Source organism: Procambarus clarkii, chromosome 86 (genome assembly GCF_040958095.1).
Source record: "Procambarus clarkii isolate CNS0578487 chromosome 86, FALCON_Pclarkii_2.0, whole genome shotgun sequence".
Lineage (NCBI taxonomy): Eukaryota > Metazoa > Arthropoda > Malacostraca > Decapoda > Cambaridae > Procambarus > Procambarus clarkii.
In genome coordinates this window covers 4,057,630-4,078,604 of record NC_091235.1, presented here as the reverse complement: position 1 = coordinate 4,078,604, position 20,975 = coordinate 4,057,630, and the positions used below count along the sequence as shown (strand labels likewise).

General features: G+C 51.0%; 1 protein-coding gene across 3 annotated transcripts in view; it reads left to right on the top strand.

The window, feature by feature from the left end:
- Nucleotides 1-20,975, top strand: part of prd1 (pruning defect 1) — a 133,589-nt gene that overhangs the window by 48,763 nt on the left and 63,851 nt on the right. For all 3 annotated transcript variants that reach the window (XM_045760038.2, XM_045760030.2, XM_069317016.1), the window contains 2 exons: nt 3,325-3,469; nt 19,630-20,256. In XM_045760038.2, coding sequence (XP_045615994.2) covers nt 3,325-3,469; nt 19,630-20,256 — 772 coding nt within the window. The remainder of the gene's footprint in view (nt 1-3,324; nt 3,470-19,629; nt 20,257-20,975) is intronic.

Here is a 20,975-nt window from a genome sequence, read left to right as displayed (position 1 = left end):
ATCTGGTTCCATCCCAGGTTCGGACCTGGCTGGGTCTTGTTTGGGATTCTCGGACCGCTTCCTTGTCTCTACCTCCGGTGGCGTTGCGGCGGCTGCGGGACCGCCGTTTGCTGTTTCTGAGAGGGTCCCGGGTCACTCGGCGGTTGCTCGAGCGGTTGTGCGGGAGTCTGAACTTCGCCATGCTAGTCTACCCGCCGGGTCGGGTTTGGCTTCGGCGTCTGTTTTGGTTCCTTCGGGGACGTCCTTTCCGCCTCTCTCGCGATCGTTGGGTTCGCCCTCCGGGGGTCTTATGTCGGTTGCTGCGTCACCGTCTTCCTCTTCGGATTTTTCGGGGTTCGGTGCCTTGGCGCCTTCCCGAGCCCTCGCTCGATGTGTTCACGGACGCGTCGTCTCTCGGCTGGGGCTTTGTGACCAGTGCTCACCAGGCAGGCCAGGGACGGTGGGGTCCGTCCTTCCATCGGGCTCACAGCACGGTTCGGGAGTTCGCGGCTGTCTGGTTCGCGCTTCGGAGGGTTCGGGTCGCTCGGGGATCGACCATTCGCCTCCATTCGGACTGTTCTCCGGTGGTTCATTGCCTGAACCGCGGGGGTTCCCTTCTGTCCTTGGCTCTTTGGGGTTGGTCCCTTCGAGTGGTTCGTCTGCTGGATTCTCGGGGTTTGGCTCTCCGTGCGGTTCACGTCCGGGGAGTGTCCAACGTTCTGGCGGACGGTCTGTCTCGCTTCCTTCCCCTGTCCACGGAATGGACGGTCGACGACGACTCGTTTCGTTGGATCTGCCAGACGTACGGTCTCCCAGATGTGGACCTCTTCGCGTCGGCGTGGTCCCGGCGTCTCCCTCTATATGTGACGCCCTTCCCCGACTGCGAGGCGTTCGCGGTGGATGCTTTTCGGCAGGACTGGTCGAGGTGGGGTTACCTGTACCTTTTTCCTCCGGTCCAGCTGTTGCTTCGGGTTCTGGTTCGGTTAGAGACATTCCCGGGGAGAGTAGTCCTCGTGGCCCCTTGGTGGCCGGCCCAGCCTTGGTTTCCGGTGCTTCTGGCTCGGTGCCCGAACCCGGGACGTTTCCCGCGGCTCCGCCTCTTTCAGCAGGTCGGCCCGATCCGGTACGGGGCTGGTTCGACCTTCTCCTCTGCTCTTCGCGTCTGGTCTTTTTGACGCGGGTGTATCACCATTTCTATGGTGATCAGGTGGCTTCTTTGATGGTGTCCCACCTGAGAGCTTCGTCTAGGCGACAGTATGAAGTTTCCTGGCGTTCCTTTCGCCATTTTCTGGCTCTTCGTAGGTTGTCTTTTCTCTCGGATCGGGTTGTTTTGTCCTTCCTTACTTGGCTTTTTCAGGACCGTCATTTGATGCCTAATACTGTCGCCTCGTATCGTGCGGCGCTGGCGGAGCCGCTCCAGCTCGCTTTCGGGGTGGACGTCACATCCGCCCCGTTTCGTAAGCTTTCCCGTGCTATGTTTCACCTCCGGCCTGCTCATGCGCCGCCTGAGCCGTCCTGGTCCTTGGACAGGGTGCTCTCCTATCTTTCCTCTCCTCGGTTTGTGGTGGCCCCTTCGGTTCCTGATTGTTTTTCCAAGGCTTTGTTTTTGTTGGCATTGGCCTCTGGGGGCCGGGTCGGGGAGCTTCATGCTCTCCTCCGGCGCAGGGGTTACTGCTCTTTTGGTCCTGGGGGTAGGTTTGTCCGTTTGCAGCCTTCTCCGTCCTTTCTGGCAAAGAACGAGACGGCTGCTTTCCGGAGGGGTCCGTGGGTCATTGATGCTTGGTTGGTTCGGCCGGGGGTGCATCATGTGTTGTGTCCTGTTGCTGCACTTCGCCGTTACCTGCGCGCTTCGGCCGGAGTGGCTGGGGATGCGCTTTGGGTTGATCCGGTTTCCCTCGTTCCCTGTTCCAGGGCTCGGGTCTCCCAGGTTGTCCGCAGGGTTATTAAATCTAGCCAGCCTGCGGTCTATCCTCGCGCCCATGACGTTAGGAAGTTTGCGGCTTTGGCTGCTGTGTTTGGTAATATGTCTTGGGCTCATATTCGGGCGCGTGGATTTTGGAAGTCGAACAGGGTCCTGGCCGCCCGTTATTTGGTGAATGTCCCTGCTCCTCGTCGTTCTTGTGTTGCTTTGGGTCGCAGGTTGCAGCCAGTTGTCTCGACTTCGAGTTGAGGAGTTTGTGGCCACCGCCTCCCGGGTAAGTCCCATTTTTCCTTCTCTTTGGGTATGTAGCTCCAGGGAGCCGTAGGGGCTCCCCCCAGAAAACCAGCGTTGAATGTAATGAAACGCCATTTTCTGGGTGAGCCCCGGAGGCTCCCTGGTTACCCTCCCTCCCATCCGGTCGGCGGGATTTTTCGCGTTGGTTGAAGCCTAGTTTCCGAACTGACGGCAGCCGGCGCGGTGAGGTCCGGGGCCCCCCCCCTCCCCCTCCCGGGGAGGGGAGGGCTGCGCGGACGACCGGCGCGGCAGTAAATTGATTGTTTGATTGTTTTCCTTGGGATTGTAGGGAGTTTTCTACCTCTCTGTTCGGTTTTTGTTGTAGTTTTTTACCATGTGGGGTTTGTTTTGTTACGCCTACCTTTCTGGGTGCCTAACCCCGGTCGATGGCAGATAAGGAAAACCCCCAACCATATGGGGTTTTCCAGGGCCATTGCTCCCTGAAACCTCTCTGAAGGGGCCAGGTTCTGGCGCTGGTCCCTGGTAGGTCTGAACTCCATAGCTAATGTCCCGGTCTAACATAACACACATTAGCCCGATAAGCTCCAGGGAGCCTCCGGGGCTCACCCAGAAAATGGCGTTTCATTACATTCAACGCTGGTTTTTTACTGCTAGGTAACAGGGGCATAGGATGAAAGAAACTCTGCCCATTGTTTCTCGCCGGCGCCCGGGATCGAACCCAGGACCACAGGATCACAAGTCCAGCGTGCTGTCCGATCGGCCGACCGGCTCCCTCTAACTGTGCTAGAGTATGGATGTGCTTGTTTGTGAATGATTCAATACTGAGTAATATACTTTAAATATCTATAACCTTCTCTCACTGTATTATTCACCTTTTTCTCTTTAGGTTGCTGCCTCACACCATGAAAGTGAGACATTGATAATGTATTTGTATGAGTGAGGTAGAAGAGATGTGTTGTGGAAAGATGACTATAGTGTGGTAGGAAGGTGTAGGTGTAGGACCACACTAAACACACACACTAATGTGATAGTGGAGCACTCAGACATGGAATGCATTTCTTGGTGTGACACTTAGCTTTGTTTTCTTTTATTATTTGTTGTTAGATATGCATTAGCTAACTTTGAAATATTGTGCAGTAATTGTGATTTCCTGATTTGCTTTGTTGCAGTCGACTCAGCTTAGGTGGTGATCGGTCCACAGGGACTGAAATTCGTGACCTAAATGACCTGAGAGATTTATTATCTAACCTAAGAGACCAAGGGCTGCTACCTGTCTCTTTAGCATTGGATGAACTTTTTAACAGTCTTGACCAGGTGAGTTGCTGGTGTTTAATTTCATACATTGTTAAATATATTTATTGTTCCATCTGTTACATTGTTTTGACCTATTTGAGCCTCGAAAACCTTTCTTTCTGGAGGGAGCCTCTTGGTGGCTGCCTGAAACTGTCACATCAGTCGCAGGAGTCCTGTGTAGCCGAGAACCAGGGCCAGAACCTGGTCGACCTCGTAAAGGCACAGGGAGCAGGCGATTGTTACAATCACCCTCACTGAGAAAACATCTATAAAGAGAAGCAATGCTGGCAATTAAAAGGTATACATAAAATGAAGCACCAAAACAGCCAAACTACTCTGCAAATGATTCACTTGAAAGCAGCTTGAACAGTACCTCCATGTAGGAATAGCTGCCAACAGGTGGAACTCCAAGTTCCCACCCCCAACAGTGAGTCAGTCCTGTCACTGATTGAATAATTAAACCAACCTGATCCACCCGGCCGTAGCAAGTGCCATTTCTTTTTTTAAGGTAAATAATTCCGTACATGTAGTTAAAGGATGCTTGTGGTGTCCCATTTTCCCAGCACTGTCATATAATGCTTTGAAACTCCTGATGGTTTTGGCCGCCGCCACCTTTTCACTTAACTTGTTCCAACCATCTACCACTCTGTGAAAGTAATTTTTTTTTATTTCTTCGGTAGCTTTGCTTAGTTTAAATCTATGACATATTGTTATTGAAGTTCCAGGTCTTGGAATTCTTCCGTATCACTTTTGTAGAGTCCAGCTATTATTTTGTATGTAGTATCATATCGCCGCCTCTTTTTCTGTGAGAGCAACCCCCCCGGCTCCCTGGAGCTTACTGGGCTGATATGTATGTATTAGACCGTGGCATCAAACAATTCAATTGGAGTTCTTACCTACCGGGGACCACGAGCCAGAACCTGGCCCCCTCGGAGAGGCACGAGGAGCAATGGCCAATAGAAACCCCTCATATGGTTGGAAGCATTCTATCTCTACCATCTACCAGGTTAGGCGCCCAGAAAGGTAAGCGTCCCAAGACAAACTACAGCTGGTTTAAAAATTGCGACCGAAAGCCGAACTAGCAAGCAGAACACCCCAAACCGAAAACAAGCAAACAAGGTGCCCTGTAATTACATGTACTGCCCTTGCAGTTTGGGGTTGCCTTCTACAAACTGTTTGGAGGAACTACCTCCACAGGGTTCTTTTGCTGCTCAGTGAAAGCCCCTTGGGGTCAGCTGGGGCTTTCTTGCCACTGTTTGTCCTTTGGTAGGAGGTAGTATAGTTGCTGGCAGGGGTGCAAGTACTGTGCAGCTGTCTTGTAATACACATAGAGGTCGGTTCTGTTCCTCCTGGAGATGATGTACTTTTGCAGGGTTTTTCCGTTTCTTTTCTTTTGGTTGCCTGGTGGGGGGGTCTGCCTGGTGTGGCTACAGGACCACTTGTGTTATTTTGGTGGCCCTCTGCTAGGCCCCAGTGATTGTACACGTCGCAGGGGGTTCAGCTTTTGTTTGTTTGTTTGGTAGTTCTGGGATAACCAGTTAGCAGTACCTTGCCTGGGCTTCCCTTAGCAGTCAGCCTAAGGGGCCTGGAAAAGCCCATTGGGGCTCAGTGGTCCAATGGATGTGTCCTCTGAATCCCATCTTGCTTTGTGCGAGTTGGGTCAGTGTCACCTTTGACCCGGAGTCCTGCGAGTGGTGTTCCTTGCTTGTACTCCAGTTCACCCAGTCCAGTGCTACTAATTTTCGACTACAGGCAAATTCAGCATTGCATGTGAAATTTAGGTTGTTGCGACACGCTGGATTGGTTGCCTTTCTGGATGTCCAGAGGCTGCCCCTCTTTGGTTATAGGGACCCGAACTTGGGGTGTTAGTCGCCTCGACTTTGGTTTTGTCCGTGCCCCCTTATCCTTTATCTTTTGTTCATCCTGCTTTCCCCCCTTTTCTGTTGCAGGCTTTCAAATGTCTGAGGGTTTCGGAGTTGGGGCAGGGTTTAGATGGTGGTGAGACTCGGGCAGTTTTGGGTGCTGCCCTTTCCAGTTCGGCAGCGGAGGCATTCGACCCGGTTTCTTCTGCCGGGGCTTTCAGGTTGGACCAGCGGACTCCCCTTCTTCCCTGCTTTTCCGGTGGTCTCTGCTTTTCCTCCAGAGGCAGAGGGTTTGGAGGCCAGCTCTGCCCCAGGTCCTGACGTAGAGGAACCAGGGCTGGGGATGAGTTGGCTTTGGGGGGGGTGGGGGGGCTTGGGCCCCATTTAATCCCGCTTGGGTGTTGGTACTCTCGGCACGGGGCTTGTTGTTGCAGGAGGAGAGGTTTTCTTATTCCCCCTCCCTGTATGAGTTTGATATGAGTTCGACTCCTCCCCAGGTTCAGTTTCGGGTTCCTTTGTGTTCCTCGGTTCCCTCCCTCCAGAGGTTTTCAGCGTCCCACATCTCACCTAAGGTGATTCAGGAGGCTATTGCTTCCTTACTGGGTGCGTTACAAGGTGCCGGAGTCTTCCTGGTTGGCAGACTGCCCTCTCATTTTGTTGGGGGGGGGGGGGGGGGGAAGGTGCATTCTGTTGGACCCGCACGCTTGAGTGGTGGGAAACTACTACAGTCATTCAGGTTTACCTGTGGGACGAGTTTGAGTACGTCAATGCGTGTTTGTTCACCTGTTCTTCCTCGAGATATCGGCCAGCTGCAGCTTCACATGCAGGTTCCCACCCTTTCAGCGTCCTTGGTGGCTGAGGACTTGTGCACCCGTGAGCATTTGGCTTCAATCTTGCTCTTCTTTTCCCTGCTTGAGCTGTCTTCAGATTGGCAAGAGGAGGATGTGGTGGTGCTGGTTTCCGGGCCTGCGACCGGTGCGCTTGCCTTGGCAGCTTGGGTATCGGCTGCCTTGTTGAAGTTGTTTGTACCGATACTGAAGGAAACGGTGTCTCTGTTCTTTGCTTCTCCCTTCGCGTGACTGCTCGAGTGCTGCTCGCTCACTCTTTGCAATCTGCTTGGGCCCTGGCTCCTAGATTTTGTCCCTTTCTGGGGGAAGCCACTTTGGCTCCCCAGAACTTATCCAGGCTGATATGGATATATTAGACTTTGGTATCAGTCAGTGTGAATGGAGTTCTTAGGCGTACCAGTGACCATGAGCCAGAACCTGGCTCCTTCAGAGAGATACGAGGAGCTATGGGGCTATAGAAATGCACATGTGATTTGGAGAATTATATGTTTGCCATCGACCGGGTCAGGCACCCAGAAAGGTAAGCATCCCAAAATAAACCGCTATTCTGGTTAAAACTACTGTACTACTAAAAGTCTAGCGAGTCGACAGAACTCCCTCAAAGGAAAACAAGCAAACGAGCATGATGTCACCACGGGCCGTGTCGCAATCTGCACAGCGACCTTCCCCCTCCTCTTGGGGAGGGAGAAGGTGGAGCCCCAAACTCCTCATGCCGGCTACCCACACCCCAGTTCTTGGCTGATATGTTTGAGGCTTGGTTGTGTGACTCTAGCTCCTGTTTTTTGTTCTCAGTGCTGTACAGTACCTTGTGTCCTAGTACTGTCTTCAGGGTGGGGAATGAGCTGGAAGTAATCTTCACAAGTACTCAGGCTGCATGTGTTTAGGGTTCCCTTCTCTAAGTGCCCTGTAAGTACTGCCCTTGGGGCTTTGGGTTTATCTTCCACTAGTCAGATTGGGGTCTACCTTTGTTGGTCTTTTGCTGCTCAGTAATTGACTGCCCTGAGTGTGCTGAGGGGTTTCCTCCTCCCTTGTAAACCTTAGGGCATAGGGTCGGTTGCACTGGTAGGGGCGCGGGTTACTGCACAGCTAGTTTTCCCCTATTATAGTGACTGGCTCTGTTCTGCTTAGGTACATTGTTCTCTTGCGGTGTTTTTCATTTTTTTGTTGTCCTGGCTGGTGGGTAATTACCTAAGTGTAATTACCTAAGTGTAGTTACAGGATGAGAGCTATGCTCGTGGTGTCCCGTCTTCCCAGCACTCTTTGGGTGGGTGGAGGGGTCTGCCTTTTGTTCGTTGCCCCTTATCTATAACTTAGGGTTATTTATATATCTGTGTTTCTGGGTGGTACCTCCTGCTTGGCCCCTGTGAGTGGAAATGTTCCGGTGTCAGCTTTTATCAGCTTGATTGATAGACTTGGGCGCCGGTTCGCAGTATCCTGCTTGGGCTTACCCTTAGCGTTACCAGTCTAAGGGCCCTGGAAAACCCCGCGGGGGCGCAAGGGGTCCGATGGATGTGACCCCTGGGTCCCCTCTTGCCTTGTGCGAGTTTGAGGGTTGCTCTTTCCCCTTGTCTCAGGGTGCCTCTCACTGTTTTTGCCTCCGTCTTGCTGCCTGTTAGGTCGGTGACACCTTCGACCCAGAGTCCTGTGAATTTTGGATGTTGGGGGGGATGTTACTACTCCTCCGTTTCGTTAGGTATCTCGTGCGTTGTTTCACCTCCGGCCTTTTCATGCGTCGCCTAAGCGATCCTGATCATTTGACCGGGTGCTCTTTTCTCTCTCCTCGGTTTGTGGTGGCCCCTTTTGTTCAGGATTGTTCTTCTAAAGCTCTTTTTTTTTTTTTTTCTTGTAGGCATTGGCCTCTTTGGGTCGGGTTGGGGGAGCTTCATGCTCTCCTCGGGCGCAGGGGTTTCAACTCTTTCGGTCCTGGTGGTTTGTTTGTTTGTATGTTTGTATGTTTGTTTGTAGCCGTCTCCTTCCTTTCTGGCAAAGAATAAGATTGCCGCTTTCCGGAGAGATCCTTGGGTCTTTGATGCTAGGTTGGTCAGGTTGGGAGTGTATCATGTGTTATGTCTGGTTGCGGCTCCCTGCCATTAACTATGCGCCTCGGCTTCGGTGGCCGGGGATGCGCTTTGAATTGATCCGGTTTCCCTTTTTTCCTGTTCCAGGGCTCGGGTCTCCCAGGTCATCCGCAGGGTTAAGTCTAGCCAGCCGGCGGTCTATCCTTGTGCCCATGACGTTTGGAAGTTTGCTGCTTTAGCTGCTGTCTTTGGCAAGATGTCTTTGGCTGAAGTTCAGGCACAGGGATTTTGGAGGTCGAACAGGGTCCTGGCCGCCCGTTGTTTGGTCAACATTCCTGGACCTGGGCATTTCTGTGTGGCTCTGGGTCGTAGGTTGCAGCCAGTTGTCTTGTGTTCGAGTTGAGTGTGTGTGGGAGCCGCCACCTGGGTAAGTCCCTCTTTTCCCTATCTTTGGTTATGTAGTTCCAGGAAGCCGGAGGGGCTCCCCACAGAAAACTAGCATTGAATGTAATGAAATGCCATTTTCTAGGTGAGCACCAGAGGCTCCCTAACACCCTCCCTCTCTCCAGTCGATGTTTTTTGCATTGTTTTGATGCTTAGCCTCCAAACTGGAGTTGCTGGGTAGCCGGCGTAGGGGGTCCGGGGCTCCCCCGTCCCCCTCCTGGGGAGGGGAGGGCTGTAATGACGAGCGGTGCGGCGGCGAGGTGTGGCATTTGCTTGTTTGCTCTTATCTTTGGGAATTGAGGGTTCTGCCTCTCAGTTTGGTTTTCAGTTGCAATTTTCTTATCATGCGGGGCCTGTTTTGTTGTGCCTACCTTTCTAGGTGCCTAACCCCGGCAGATGGTAGATAAGAAAAGCTCCCAACCACAGGAAGGGGGGGTGGTTCCAGGGGCCATTGCTCTCTGTGCCTCTCTGAGGGGGCCAGGTTCTGGCTTGTGGTCCCTGGTAGGCTGAACTTCATTGATTAATGCCCTGGTCTAATGTATCGCATATTAGCCCAATAGCTCTAGATAGCCTCCAGAGCTCACCCAGAAAATGGCATTTCATTACATTCAACGCTGTTTTTTAACATGTCCTTAAGTGTCATGTAGTCCTAGAGATCTTTCTTGTATGTCTTGTCTGTGAAGTGTCTCAGTGGAAATATGACCTACACATCCTCTTCCACCATGGAACCCATATTCATTGCTAATAATTTTACAAGTACAGGTACAGTAATTTCCTGGACTCACCCAGAAAATGGCGTTTCATTACATTCCACGCTTTTCTGGGGGAGCCCCGTCGGCTCCCCGGAGCTTTACCAGGCTGATATGCTAATGTCAGACTTTGGCATCAGTCATGTGTATGGAGTTCTAGGGCCTACCTGGACCACGGCCAGAACCTGGCCCCCCCCAGAGAAGCAAGGGGAGCAATGGCCTATAGAAGCCCCATGTGGTTCGAAGCATTCTGTGTTTGCCATCGACCGGGTTAGGCACCCAGAAAGGTAAGCATCCCAAAACAAACCCCTATTCTGGTGAAAATATTGCTACCAAAAGCCGAATACGTTGATAGAACCCCCAAACAAAAACGAGGAAACTAGTATGATGTCACCCGTTACTGCGCCGCCGTCTGCGCAGCTCCCCCCTCCTCGGGAGGGGAAGGGTGAGCACCAGACCTACCACGCCGACAATCCACACCCCAGTTCTTGAAGCTGATGCTATAGGCAGCGGTTGTGTGCTCTGGCTCCAGACTTTTACAGAGCTCTGCCTTGTGTGTGGCGGCTCCAGGGGTGCGAGAGCCAGGAGTTACTCTTCAGTACTCGGGCTGCATGTGCCTAGGGTTCCCTTCCCTAGGTGCCTTGTAAGTACTGCCCTTGGAGCTTGGAGTAACCTTCCACAGGTTCCTTGGGATCTCCCTCTGTGGGGTCCATTTAACAGCTCGGTTTTTTGGCCGCCCTTTGGGTACTTGGGTGTTTTGTCTCCCTAGTTTACCTTAGGGTAAGAGGCAGTTTTGCACTGGTAAGGGGTGCAGGGTGCTGTGGAGCTTGTCACCAATCACAGCGGCTGGCTCTGTTCCTTGGGGTTTGCTGTCCTCTTAGGGGTTTTGTTTTTCTTTTTCTTTTTTGCCTTGGTAGGGGGATTCTGCCCTACTTGCCACTGGTGATTGGCCTCATCCTGATACTTGGTGGTGACCCCTGCTCGGTCTCTGTGAGCGTACATGTGTCTGGGGTTCAGCTGTAGGAAGTTTGGTAGTTTTGGGCACTGGTTAGCAGTACCCACACTAAAGATGCTATACCAATGATGATACTTTTCAAAACGCTTGTGCTCTCTAGAGTGGAGTACTGCTGCACAATGACAGCCCCTTTCAAAGCTGGAGAAATTGCTGACCTGGAGAGCGTGCAGAGATCCTTTACTGCTAGAATCCACTCGGTAAAACATCTAAATTACTGGGACCGACTAAAGAGCCTAAATCTGTACTCCCTTGAGCGCAGGCGGGAGAGATACATAATAATTTACACGTGGAAAATAATTGAGGGGCTGGTTCCAAACCTGCACACAGAAATAACATCACATGAGACCAGAAGACATGGCAGGATGTGCAGAATACCCCCGTTGAAAAGCAGAGGTGCAACAGGTACTCTGAGAGAGAACTCTATCAACATCAGAGGCCCGAGACTGTTCAACACGCTTCCACTACACATAAGGGGCATAACTGGCCGACCCCTCACAGTGTTCAAGAGAGAACTGGATAAGCATCTCCAAAGGATACCTGATCAACCAGGCTGTTAGACGCGGCTGCTCGCAGCCTGACGTATGAGTCACAGCCTGGTTGATCAGGTATCCTTTGGAGGTGCTTATCCAGTTCTCTCTTGAACACTGTGCTCTCCTATTCTGGTGTTTATTCTGCTTAGTTAATAACTCAAATACAATAAGCACAGGTTTTATAAGTTAAAGAATTATGCACGTGGGTAGTACCTGGACCTTAAACCCACATTAACGGTCACCAGGCTGTGACTTATACGTCAGGCTGTGAGCAGCCGCGTCTAACAGCCTGGTTGATCAGTCCAGCAACCAGGAGGCCTGGTCGACGACCGGTCCGCGGGGACACTAAGCCCCGGAAGCACCTCAAGGTAACCTCAAGGTAACCCAGCCTGGGTTTACCTGAGCGCGAGTCCTCTGATAGTAAATGCTCAGGACCCTGGGAATCCCCTAGGGGACGCTTGGGTCCAATGGATGTGACCCTAGCGTCCCCCCCTCCCCCCCCCTCGCTTCATGTGAGTTTGAGGGTTGTTCGGTCCCCTTGTCTCAGGGCGACCCTCGCGGTTTTTGCCTCCGTCACGCTGCCTGTTGGGTCGGTGACATTTTCGACCCTGAGTCCTGTGACTTTTGCTGCTTGCTGGTGATTCAATTTACCCAATCTGCAGATGATCATCTTCGGGTACAGGCTGCGCAGGCGTTGCATTCTAGATTTTGTTTGTTGCAACGCGCTCAGTTGGTTGCTCACCCGGATGCCCTGTGGCTGCCCCATTTTGCTGATAGGGACCCGGATTTGGGGGTGGGGGTCGTCTCAACCCTGGTTCAGTCCGCACCTCCTCGTCCTTCCCCTCCTGTTGTTCGTTCTGGTCCCCCTCCCCTGCTTCCATCCCCGAAACGTCTGAGGGTTTCGGAGTCTGGGCAGGGGTTAGTTGGTCTTGACTCAGGCAGCCTCGGGGAATGCCCCTTCCGGTCTGGTGACGGAGGCATTTGACCCCCTTCAAATGTGGGCCCTAAGGCCCCCTTCTATCTGGCTTCTACAGCTATGCCGGCCTTGTCTGGTGGGGTCGGTGCTTGGGGGAGGACTCGGCCCCGGGTCCTGCAGAGAAGGACTTTGGGGCTGGAGAAGGGCCGACTTGGGGGGGCCTTGGGCCCCGCTGGACCCTGCCTGGGTTTTTCTGCCCCTCTGAGCGAGGCTTACTGTTACAAGGAGCGGGGTTTTCTTTTCTCCCCCCCCGCCCCTCTGCGTACGAGTTGGACTTGGTGTCTGCCCCTCCCCTGGTTCAGTTCCGTGTTTCCCCGGGTGCTTTGGTTCCGTGTTTCCAGAGGTTTTCAGCTTATCGCATTCAATCTGCTACAGTGGGAGTGGCCCTTCCGGCAAACTACCTGAGTGACCCGGTTTATGCCTCAGCAATGGATCCCTCGGCTTTCAGGTTTTGGACTTCGTTACCTTTCTGGCTCCGTTATGAAGTTCCAGAGTCATCCTGGCTGGCAGACAGACCTGTCTTTACCTTGGAGGCCTGGCATTCGTTCTGCCGTCCTCGCACGCTTAAGTGGCGAGATGCTTCGACTGTGCTGCAGGTTTTCCTGGGGGCGACCTAGAGAACCTCAATGAGTGCTTGTTTGCTCCTGCCCTTCCCTGGGATGTGGTTGTCGTTCAGCTCCATGTGCAGGTTGCCTCCTTTCGGCGGCGCAGGTGGAGGAGGACTTGCGTGCTCGGGGCCTTTTGGTTGCGGCCTTGCATTTCTTTTCCCTCCTGGAGCCGTCATCTGATTGGCTCACGGAGGATGTGGGGGCGCTTGGGGTTGTTCCTGGTTCTGGCGCCTTGGCCTCGGCGGCTCGCTCGTCGGCTGCCTTGCTGAAGCTTTTCGTGCCGATCTTGCGGGATGCGGTTGCGCTGTTTTATGCTTCCCGGCTCACGTGTCGGCAAGCGGTGCTTGCCTCTTCTGTAGAATCCGCTTGGGCCTTGGCTCTTAGGATGTCTTCCCCCTTTTGTCCCCTCCTGTTTGAGGCTTCAGCCTTTGCACAGTATATTCAGGCTGCTGAGGCTTCTTGCCGTCCTATGTCGAACTTACTGGTTCTCCGGGGATCCCGTGGTGGGCCTTCCCGGAAAGGTCGTGCCAAGGCTTGTTGTTCCTCTCGTCGTGATAGGCCACTAGTGTTGGGTTCGGGTTTGGCCCCTCCTTCGGACCTGCCTTCGTCTGGTCGGCGCAGTGTTCGCTCTGTGCGAGGTTCTGGGTCTCGTAAGGGGCGCTGGCCCTTTTTCGGTTCACCCCATTGACGGGGTGATGGGGGGAGGCTTGCGCTGTTCGCTCAGGCCTGGTCCCGCAATTCATGGGTGTTTCAGGTCGTTTCGCGTGGCCTCCGGTGGCATTGGGTGCTCCCTTCCCCTTCAGGGGGTTTGAGGCTGGCGGGGCAGGCCTCTTTCCCTGCACTCTGTCAGGTCATCTTGGAGTGGGTTCGCTTGGGCGTGGTCAAAACCACGACGTCCCTCAGGTGGGTTTTCCGTCTGTTTCCGGTCCCGAAACAGGACTGCGCGGACCTGGGGTTCATTCTGGACTTGTCCCATCTGAACCCCTAGGTTCATTGCCCCTCCTTTCGGATGACTACACTGTCCCAGGTTTGGCTCCTTTTGAAGCCGGGTGCTTGGATGGGTTCCCTGGACCTCTGGGATGCTTATTGGCATGTCACGCTTCATCCAGGGTTCAGGGACTGGCTCTGTTTTGTTGTGGGGTGTCAAGGTTACCGCTTTTGTTGTCTCCCGTTCGGGTTGAACCTGGCACCTTCGCGTGTTCACATGCCTTACACGGGTCGTGGTGGCCCGTCTGCATCTGTTAGGTGTTTGGGTGTTGGCCTACCTCGACAACTGACTGGTTTGGGCTCCCAGCCGGTCCTCTTGTCTGCTGGCCAGGGATTTGGTTCTTTCTTAGCTCGCCGCGTTCGAGTTCTTCGTGAACTGGAGGAAGTCCCATCTGGTTCCCTCCCAGGTTCGGACATGGCTGGCCCTTGTGTGGGACTCTCGGACCGCTTCCTTGTCTCTTCCTCCGGAGTCTCTCCTGCGGCTGCGGTCCCACATGTGCCTGTTTCTAGGGGGCTCCAAGGTCACCCGGCGGTTGCTCGAGGGTCTGTACAGGAGCCTGAACTTCGCGATGCTGGTCTACCCGCCGGGTTGGGTTTGGCTTTGTCGGCTGTTTTGGTTCCTTCGGGGACGTCCCTTCCGCCTCTCTCGCGATTGCTGGGTTCGGACCCTGGGGAGGCCTTGCGTCGGTTGCTGCGTTACCGACTTTCTCTTCGGGTTTTTTGTGGTTCAGTGCCTTGGCGCCTACCCGAGCCCTTGCTCAATGTGTTCACGAATGCATCGTCTCTCAGCTGGGGCTTTGTGACCAATGCTCACCAGGCCGGCCAGAGACGGTGGGGTTCGTCTTTCCGTCGAGCCTACAGTACAGTGCGGGAATTCGCGGCGGCGTGGTTTGCTCTTTGGGGGCTTTGGGTTGCTCGTGGGTCGACGATCCGGCTCCATTCAGAATGCTCCCCGGTGGTTCATTGTCTGAACCGAGGGAATGGTTCGATGCGGTCCTTTTCACTTTGGCGCTGGTCGCTTCGGGTGACTCATCTGGTGAGTTCTCGGGGTTTGACTTTCCTGGCAGTTCACGTGCGGGGAGTGTCCAACGTTTTGGCCGATGGCCTGTCTTGTTTCATTCCCCTCTTCACGGAATGGACAGACGACGCCGACTCCTTCCGTTGGCTTTGCCAGACATTCGGACGCCCCGAGGTGGACCTCTTCGTGTCAGCTTGGTCTCGGTGCCTTCCCCAGTATGTGGCTCCCTTCCACATGCCTTCCGGCAGGACTGGTTGAGGTGGGGGTTCCTTTACCTCTTTCCCCCAGTTCTGCTGTTGCTTCTCGTCCTGACTCGCTTGGAGACTCTCGCTTGGAGAGTTGTCCTCTTGGCCCAATGGTGGCCTGCCCAGCCGTGGTTTCAGGCGCTGCTTGCTCAGTGTCCGAACCCGGATGTTTTCCTACGCCTCCACCTCTTCCAGCAGTTCGGACTGGTGCGTCACGTGGCTGGTTCGATCTTCTCCTCGAGTCTTGTGTATGGTATTTTTGACTCGAGTTTATCATCTCGATGGTGATCAGGTGGCTTCCTTGTTAGTGTCCCACCTGCAGGCTTCGTCTTGGCGGCAGTATGAAGTTTCCTGACGGTCCTTCCGGTTCTTCTTGCGTCTTCGTCGTTGTACTTTGCTTTCGGTTAGAGTGGTATTGTCCTTTCTCTCTTGGTTGTTCCAGGGGCGTCTCCTTATGCCTAACACTGTCACCTCGTATCATGCGGCGCTGGCGGAGCCGCTTCAGCTTGCTTTCGGTATTGATGTTACGTCTGCGCCGTCTTGCAAGCTATCTCGGACGTTGTTTCACCTCCGGCCTGCTCATGTGCCGCCTGAGCCGTCCTGGTCATTGGAAAGAGTGCTCTTATCTTTCTTCTCTTCGGTTTGTTGTGACCCCTTCGGTTCAGGATTGTTTTTTCCAAGGTTCTTTTTTCTGTTGGTATTGGTCTCAGGGGGTCTGGTTGGTGAGCTTCATGCTCTCCTGGCACAGGGGTTTCTGCTCTTTCGGTCGGGGCGATCGATTTGTTCGTCTGCAGCCTTCTCCTTCTTTTCTGGCAAAGAATGAGACTGCTGCTTTCTGGAGGGGTCCCTGGGTTGTTGATGCTTGGTTGGTTAGGCCTGTGGTGCATCATGTTTAGTGTCTGGTTTTGGCTCTCCACCGTTATTTGCGCGCCACGGCTTCTGTGTCCTTGGACGCGCTTTGGGTTGATCCGGTTTCCCTTCTCTGTTTGTGAGTGCGGGTCTCCCAGGTTGTCCACAGGGTTATTAATTAACACTTTCGCGCTATCTGGACGCACCGGCGCGTTCGGTTTCGTCTAACGTAAACGCATAGTGGACATAAAGTTATGTCAACTTTTAAAATATTTGTATAAAATTCAATTTTAATCCGATTTCATTGGGGTTTGTTTCAAACGACGCGCCATGAAGTTCTCTTTCTCACCACTAGGCCGCCTGGCGCGTCGGCCTACCTGGTCACGTGACGGGCCCATTGTTTTCGTGTCACGTGTCGTGAGTCGATCACGCTCCCCTCACGCGCCAAACTCGAGCATTTTTACCCGTTTCCGTGTGGATTATACCCAATTACTTCATCAAAAATGGATCAAGGTCAAGGCCCAAGCACTTCTACGCCCAAGGAAGCCTCCAGGTCATCGAGAGTGGACAAAATAACCCAAATTTTTAAGAAGTGGAGCGGAGTGAAGCTCACACCAACGAAAATTCCAGGCCTTGTGGAGGATTTATCAGAAGCTGAAGGTGATGTAGAGGTATTGGAGGAAGATTTTGGAATCCACAACGATTATAGTGTACCTAGAGCTAGAGGGAATGATACGGCAACGAGTGATGAGGAGACTGAGGCCCTCACCGAGGAAGAGGAGGCACCGCGACCCCCTCCTCCTCCTCCTCCATCTCGGCGCACACGTGGTGCATCTAGGCTACCTAGAAAAGTTGCTACCAGACATGTTACTCGTCGTAGGAACACACGACAAGTTGCGCCAAGTGATTCTGAAAGTATAAGTGATGAGGAAAGTGATGAGGATTCATTCAAGCCTGCTGAAAGGCGTACACGTATAGTACGTACTCGGCAGGCTGGGGCTGGTGAGGGCTGGAGTCGTAGCAATACTTCTCCAGTTCTTGATGATTTTACTGGAGATCCTGGACTGAAAATTCCCAAGCCTACTAGTGCACTGGCTTATATTCAATTGTTCATCACGCGTGCCCTCCTTGAGTTCTTTACCGTTGAAACAAATTTGTACGCCTCGCAGTTATTCCGGATGGCCAATGAAAATGTATCAGATATTTGGACCCCAGTGAAGGCGAGTAAAATGGCGCGATTCCTAGGACTGTTCATATTGATGGGCATAATTAGGCTCCCAACTATGAGGATGTATTGGCAAACAGCAAAGCCATGGCATGCTCGTTTCTTCAGCTTGTTCATGCCGTCCAGACGATTCCAGCATATAAACCAGTTTTTCCACACATTCAATACCAATGCAGTGCCCGTGAACAATCGTGATAAGTTGATAAAAGTGAGACCAGTGATGGATTACTTGAAAGAGAGGTTTGCTCAAGTTTACATCCCCAAGAAAGAGTTGTGTTTGGATGAGGGTACAATGGCATGGCGAGGCCGACTATCCTTCAAAGTGTACAATCCAAACAAACCAGACAAGTATGGTGTGAAACTTTATATGCTTGCTGAATCTGTCTCTGGGTACATATATGACTTTGACGTATACTCAGGTATTGGTAAGACGATAGTGGATACAGTAACGGGGTTGATGCAGCCTTTAGTGAACCAGGGTTACCATTTGTACATGGATAATTACTACAACTCGGTTACCCTGACAGAAACATTGAGAGAACTTGGGGTGTACACATGTGGCACAATTAGAATGCTACGTGGCGCCCGAAAGGTATTGCAAGCTCTAGCCAAGGGTAAACTTCCACTGGATACCACAGTATACCGCCGCAAAGATAATACCTTCATTCTCCTGTGGAAAGACAAGCGAGTGGTTTCAATCATTACCAACATCCACAATGCAGATACTCAGCGAGTTCAGCGAAGGAAGCGAATTCGCAACCGAGACGGAACAAGTGGAATACAACAGGTAACAGTGAACAAACCGACTGCAATTTGCGAGTACAATAAGTTCATGAAAGGTGTGGACCACTTCGATCAAATGGTTAAATATTACCATTTTACCAGGAAAACTCACAAGTGGACCAAAAAGATTACCTTTTATTTCCTGCAAATGGCATTGCATAATGCCTATGTTTTGTACAAATACAACACAACTGATCGAAAAAAGCTAACATTGCTACAGTTCCACGAAGTGGCAATCTGGGCCCTATTGCACTGGGACACAGAGGAGTGGCCTAAAACATCATCATCATCTCAACACTTGCGGCACGCTCCAGACATAAATGATGACACAGCTCCTGCCAATGCTGACGCCATGCCAACTCCCGGACCATCTGGTGTGAGGCGGCCTTTGTTCACTACACCACCTCAAGATGAAGCAGACAACGAATCTGAACCCGACATGTCTGCCACACTGCCAGTTGACGAAACTGTTTTGTCAGATGAATCTGACTCTCCTGCAACTCCTGTTACACCTCCAGCGAGAGGACCTGGCCGCCCTATTGTTGATTCAGAAAATCGCATGAACTACAAACTGAAACATGAAATTTACAGACTGCCCAAACGTCTCAAGTGTCATGCATGCGCACGGTCCGGTAAAAGGAAGGACACGAACTATGGATGCAAGACCTGTGGTGTTGCACTCTGTGTTGTTCCCTGCTACACCAATTACCACCGGAAACAGGTGTATTGGGTGGTGAAGAAGTAACCACCCGCAACAGCTTCACTCCACCTACAAACCATCTGTTGAGCAACTTCAGGAATGAAGAACCTGAAGAAGGTGGAGTGAAGAACAAATGCTCAACTTACTGTTCCACAACCAGCCTTCCCTTGGTAAGTACACCTATTTGGTCCAAGTTTGTGTAGTATAATTTAGCTCATAGAACATTCTATTGCAAAAACATTGCCACAAAAATGAATGACATACATACAATAATAATATCAGAACAGTGAAATAAGTATAAACTTTCAAAGCAACGTTTCGCGCGTGTGTCGTCCGGTCACCGTTACCGGGTAACAGTGCGCCCACTTCCCACACTCTTGCGGGTGGGCCGGGACCATTATTCTACGATTATATTCATATCACCGTGTTGGGAATTTTATTGGGAGTCCATTGATACCAAAATTAAGGCTGTAGGACAATTGTAGAGGTGATAATAATCCCAAGAGTGAAAACATTTTGTTGCTGTTGAGCGCTCACGGCGACTCATCTTCGTAGTTATTTATTTCATGCTGGTATCTCTATAGCTTTCGTGACTTTTTTTACTGATGTTCTTCTAGGGAATTTTATTGCGAACACGTTGATACCAAAATGAAATACGTAGCATGAAAACGTAGCATAGGTCAGAAAAGTAAAAAGAGTATACACATTTTTGTTTTTACGCTTAAGCGATAAAAACGCCGCGCGCACATACGGTTGGCTGAGTGACCTTCGCCGAGAGCGCGAAAGTGTTAAGGCTAGCCAGCCTGCAGTCTATCCCCGTGCCCATGACATTTGCAAGTTCATGGCTTTTGCCACTGTCTTTGGTAATATGTCTTGGGCTGACATTAGTGCGCGGGGATTTTGGCAGTCGAACAGGGTCCTGGCTGCTCATTACCTTGGGTAATGTGTCCAACATTATTAATGTGTCCTCAGTGGGCCCAAAGAACTCCATACACATGACTGATGCCAAAGTCTGACGTTAGCATATCAGCCTGGATAGCTCCGGGGAGCCTCTGGGTCTCACCCAGAAAATGATGTTCCATTACATTTATCGCTGGTTTTTTGCCCATACATATACGTGAAATAAAACTGGATTGCTCTTAAAAATGCTCAATATTTTCATAAACTTTAATGTTATTTCTAAGTACATTTTTTTTTTTGCATCTGTGTTCTTTTTCTATCTTGAATTTTATTACAGTATAATTTGTCTTGTTTTTCCTCCTGGAACTTCCCTTACCTTGAGGGAGCATAATTTTCTATTTGCTTACATCTCTCTTGTTTTCAGTCAAGTCCAGCACTGAGTGAGAGAGCGCCACCAGAAGGCCAAGAAGACCCACCATTACACCAGTCCATTATTAGCTTGGCTCCTAACATTAACAATAATAATAGTGTTAATGATGATAGCAATAACAACAATCATAGCGATGAGAACCGTAGCCGTGATGTGGGCAACGACGCAACGGAGACAGAAGAGGGTACCAAAGACCAAACACAAGGGGAGAAACAGATTGGTTGCTTTTCACAACAAAATGGTATAATTGATGGTGTTAGATGGGAGGAGTTGACAATGATTGGGCAGAAAATGCTTGAGGAAGGCAGTGTTGAGGGAAAAGATATTGATGCTCGGTTACTAACACTTCACAGAAATCAAGGAAATGTTGGAAACCAAGACCACTTAGTTACAGGCACTAGGCCTAAACAGCGGCTGGGTGCTGTTCTCAAAACTGAACCTCAGAATTGCCAAACAGTGAATGATTCAGACAGAGTACCTCGCAGAGAGAGAAAGTCTTGTAGAAAGTGCCCAAACCAGGAAGAAAGGAAGTGGTTGTACAATCATAGTTACAGGACAGACAGACAGCTACCCAGTCTCTACATACCTCTTAAAGTGGATTCATCTAAATTCAAGGAAGAGGTATGACTTTATAATCTCATATTAATTTGTATTTAAGGCTCCTTATACCCTCAAAAAATTTGTCCTCATAGGGTGGTAGTGAAAGAAAGAAATTTAGACAACCATTTCTTGACATTTGTAATCCACTCCATATTTATTCTGTTCGAATGATAAGACTTTGAACATAAACGTAGCTATCACAATGTTCCTCTCACACGTAAACATTCACATTATGCCTCTACTAGTATCATCCATGATTTAAGCCTTCACTTTTCCTGCCTTTCTTCATCAATTCCACATCTGTGTATCTCACTAAGAGTTTTCTTTTGCTAGCCTTATTGCTCAAGACACCTACATGGTTCATGTGTGGCCAGAATTTTGAGTGTTGCTCTATTTCTTGTCCACATTTCATTGTGTCCTTTGTTAAATATTTTCTTTCAACCCTTCCTGAAGCATCTCCATGTTACATGCATAATCAGCTCCTTTAGTTTTCCTTCCACTGTGTTATAATGTCTTGCTATTAATGGAAACCAAAAAAGATGATCATTTTTTATGTCTTCTGCTGTATGAGCATTAAACTGTTTCATAGTTTAGACAATTTCATGTGATGGACTGTGATTTCTGAGTAATGAATATGTATTGAATTGTCATTCAAGCTATTTATAATAAAAATAAAAGTCTTCCATTATCTATTAATTAATTTTGCTAAATGTCAAATTTATCTCTTTATTATTTTCATT